General features: G+C 40.9%; 2 protein-coding genes across 2 annotated transcripts, besides 13 other annotated features; both read left to right on the top strand.

The window, feature by feature from the left end:
- Positions 1 to 3,331: a sequence feature (heterozygous, non-Esmeraldo-like haplotype).
- Positions 154 to 173: a microsatellite.
- Positions 174 to 200: a microsatellite.
- Positions 245 to 269: a microsatellite.
- Positions 376 to 669: a mobile genetic element.
- Positions 656 to 677: a sequence feature (AT_rich).
- Positions 1,227 to 1,247: a microsatellite.
- Positions 1,284 to 1,319: a microsatellite.
- Positions 1,492 to 1,566: a sequence feature (T-rich).
- Positions 1,607 to 1,644: a sequence feature (T-rich).
- Positions 1,751 to 1,776: a sequence feature (AT_rich).
- Positions 1,851 to 1,871: a microsatellite.
- Positions 1,894 to 2,607, top strand: Tc00.1047053503877.10 (hypothetical protein, conserved; the record flags this gene model as incomplete). The annotated part of the gene is made up of 1 exon (XM_797869.1): positions 1,894 to 2,607. One exon carries the CDS (start codon positions 1,894 to 1,896, stop codon positions 2,605 to 2,607), a length of 714 nt encoding a protein of 237 aa, XP_802962.1.
- Positions 2,236 to 2,256: a sequence feature (AT_rich).
- Tc00.1047053503877.19 (hypothetical protein, conserved) lies at positions 2,851 to 3,331 on the top strand (the record flags this gene model as incomplete). The annotated part of the gene is made up of 1 exon (XM_797870.1): positions 2,851 to 3,331. A coding segment is annotated over one exon (481 nt), but the record flags the coding sequence as incomplete, so codon positions are not given.

The following is a 3,331-nucleotide window of genomic DNA, read 5'->3' as shown; positions in this document are numbered from 1 at the left end:
TGGCATGGGTTGGGTTGGGATTTTCGTTCCGTATATTTACGGGAAGGAACATCGCATGAGCCGTCATAAAGGTTGGCACGCCTACACCCTCCGCTCCGGATTACTCCTTCCACGCCTTTTCCCTTCAAAAGAATGTTCTGGAGCATGCTAGGGTTTATTTATTTATTTATTTAATTATTATTATTGTTATTATTATTATTTCTATTTTTGGAAATTAAATGAATTAAAGGCACAAAAGAAGTTGAACAACAACAACAACAACAACAACAGGGAGGAAACAAAGAACAGGTATATTGTGTTTTATTATTATTATTATTAGGAACTTATGAAGAGAATAGATTTAGGAGAGCCCGCTGCTTTAATTAATATATATGTATGTATATATACGTGTATCTTGATGAGACGGATATATTCGTTTTTTAGTTTTTATTTTGTGTTGTGAATTTGAGGAAGAACATAACGTCTTTTTGGGATTGGGGAACCGATATTTGCCTGATAGTTCGCCATTGTTTAATTGTATTTTTTCACTCAGTTCCTTTTTGATTCCCACCTCGCGGCGGGGTCTTGTGGTTGGAGGAGTTCAAAGTCTGCCTCGTCGTAAGAGGTAATATTTTGTACATTCACTGAGTGCAAAGGCCACGCTAGCGGTCAACGGTATATAATATATATTTATATATGTTTTTGGATATTATCGGAGGAAAACACTGAGGCAATTGACTACCTCTTCGATACCCCCTTTTTTCTTTATCTTGTTTGGTTTTTGTACATAATTTCAGGTTCCAGCCAGCGGCCCAGAAGGTTATTCCCGATTCTTGTTCTTTTTTTTTTTCCTTTTTTTTTGAGTCTTTTAAACCCTTAACGAGCAAAAAAAAAAAAAAAAAAGAACAGTCGGACCTGTTTCCGTGTGAATAAATTTGGCGATGAGCTCATCGCATTCTGTGTTAAATGCAAGGGGTAATGCAAGGAAGGATCCCGCTCCAGATCTATCTAAAACCTACAATGATGTTCCCTGTCGTCATATACCGCCCAAGAGCTACTGTGGTTCCCTTCTTTCCAAGTTGGCCGTTGAGTGTGGACTACCTATGATGACTCCGCGAGAGAGAATAGTTGCTGTCATCATGTACATTGTCATTCTAATTGCTCTCTTTACTGTTCCGGCTTATTTGCTCTACATTTTGTATCATGTTTCCATGTCATAGGCATGTCGAATGGGCGGACAGGTTGAGACACACACACACACACACACAAAGCCGAAACCGGATATAACGAAAAACCGAAGAAGCAAAAAAAAAAAAAAAAAGAAAAAAAGAAAAAGAAAACGGACAAGGCAGCGAAATCGAAAGGGGGTAGGATGTTTTCCTTTTTTATTATGTAGATCTTAGGTGTCTAATAAAAATTCATGAAAAGGAAAATTGTTCTCTTGAAGTGTGAGTGCTCGTGCGACTATATGGTAATGTTTTCAATATGGTTGGCATGACGTCTCAAAAAACCTTTTTTTTTTTTTCCTTTTTGTGTGTTTGTGTTTGTTTGTTTGTTGTCTTTTTTACTTTTTTTTCTTTTTTTTTTGGAATTTTTATTTGCTTTGTTAGCTAGAGTGCTTGGTTGCTTCTTTTCTATTTATCTTTTCTTTTTTTTTTTTTTTTTGTTCTTGGTACGGGTGGCAGCTAAAGGCGAGTGGGGGAAGCGTATTTTGTTGGAAACTTGCACATGGTGTGAAGGACATTTAGAGACATATCACTTTGCCTCCTGCATTATTATTATTATTATTAATTATTTCCGGGGACATTTGTTTTTGGATTTACTCCGTTTATATATTTTATAGTTTGCTGTGTGTCCGATTGGATTTTTTATTTATTTTTATTTTTATTTTTTCCTTCATCCGATTGGTGGCTGATGTATCAGCCGATTGGACGGGAGGAGCTTGAGAGGTACTTGCCCAACTTTGACCCCATGCGAGATCCTCAAGTGGGGGAGTGGGTGCTGGTCAGCCCACACCGTCGCGTTACACTTTTGAGGCCATTTGTGCAAATGGCAGTAGATCGAGGGTTGCAACCCACTTATCCATTTCTTGTGGCCAATACGCTTACAGACGGCGCGTCGTCGCCTTCGGTTTTAACTGCAATGGAACCCACATGCTCTGCCCAAGTTGATCCACGTCGTATATTTCCGACATTGGAGGAGGTATGTCGGAAATATCGCCGCCGTCGCGTAAGAAATACCAAACCGGCTATGTTCAATAATAAAATTAATAATATTCATGATGTCAACACAGAAGACGGGGATGAAGAAGATGATGACACGACACTTTACTTAAATGTACGCGCGTTACTTTTAACACCATGCGCACCCGCAGTGTTTGGTGGCTCTGATTTTATTGAGGGACTAGACAAAGAAACTGGACGTGTAGTATTTCTAAACTGGAAAACAGGTGAAGTGCGTACAGATACCGCGGCCTTAAAACCGAGGCCAATACCGGAGTGGGCTGAGGAGGTGGCGGAAAAGGCTATTATGGAGTGGGAGAATTGGCGGCGAGAGGAGAAGAAGGCATTGCACCCGCGGGAAACGGACTGCGATGCACCACCGTTGCAGAAGGCACGAAAAGAATGAGTCAGAAGTATTTATCAGTGATTTGTTTGTGTGGTGTTGCGTGTTAAAAGGACTTGTTTAACGGAAAAGAATTCCATATTTTTAGAAATTCCGCACAGTCTGATTTCCAAAAATCCATTTTTAAGAAAATTCTTTTTTGCTTGTCTGTTTATTTTTTACTGTTTAGTGGGGCTCAAGTTTATAGGCGTATTTGTGTGTTTTTGTGTGTTTTGGGGGCGCGGGGAACATCTTCAAAACACGGCAATGCGGCGTTCAATTCTTTGGCGGGCCTACCCCATGAAAACGATGCAAAACCTCACTCACCTGGAAGTCTTCACCCAACTCCAATTAGGCATTCACCCACCGCTGAGTGTACAACGCCAATTTATTCAACAAAACTTTGAGGAAGAAATGGAGCGTCGGGGAATTACAGAGACGAAGCTGATGGCGATGGAAGGGCGTCTTTGTACACGCCTTCTCCGTCAGCTACTCTTTGAGCGGTATCTTTCTGTACCATTCCGCCTATTCACCTTTGACTTGGAGTTTTCAGGACCTCCTGTGTTTGGACCAGACGGCCCCACGGAAGACATCATTGAGTTTGGATTTTATTCCCCTGCTAAAGATACGGTGTTTTCTTGCTTGGTGAATCCTACCAACGGACGTCGTGTCTCACAAGAGGTAACGGCGCTAACGAACATTACTCAGGAGATGTTGGAAAAGGAGGGACTGCCTTTTCCAGAGGCCT

The sequence above is a fragment of the Trypanosoma cruzi genome, genomic scaffold (genome assembly GCF_000209065.1).
Source record: "Trypanosoma cruzi strain CL Brener 1047053517181 genomic scaffold, whole genome shotgun sequence".
Classification (NCBI taxonomy): Eukaryota; Euglenozoa; class Kinetoplastea; order Trypanosomatida; family Trypanosomatidae; genus Trypanosoma; species Trypanosoma cruzi.
The sequence above is the reverse complement of the archived record's forward strand: the minus strand, read 5'-3'. Positions and strand labels throughout refer to the sequence as shown.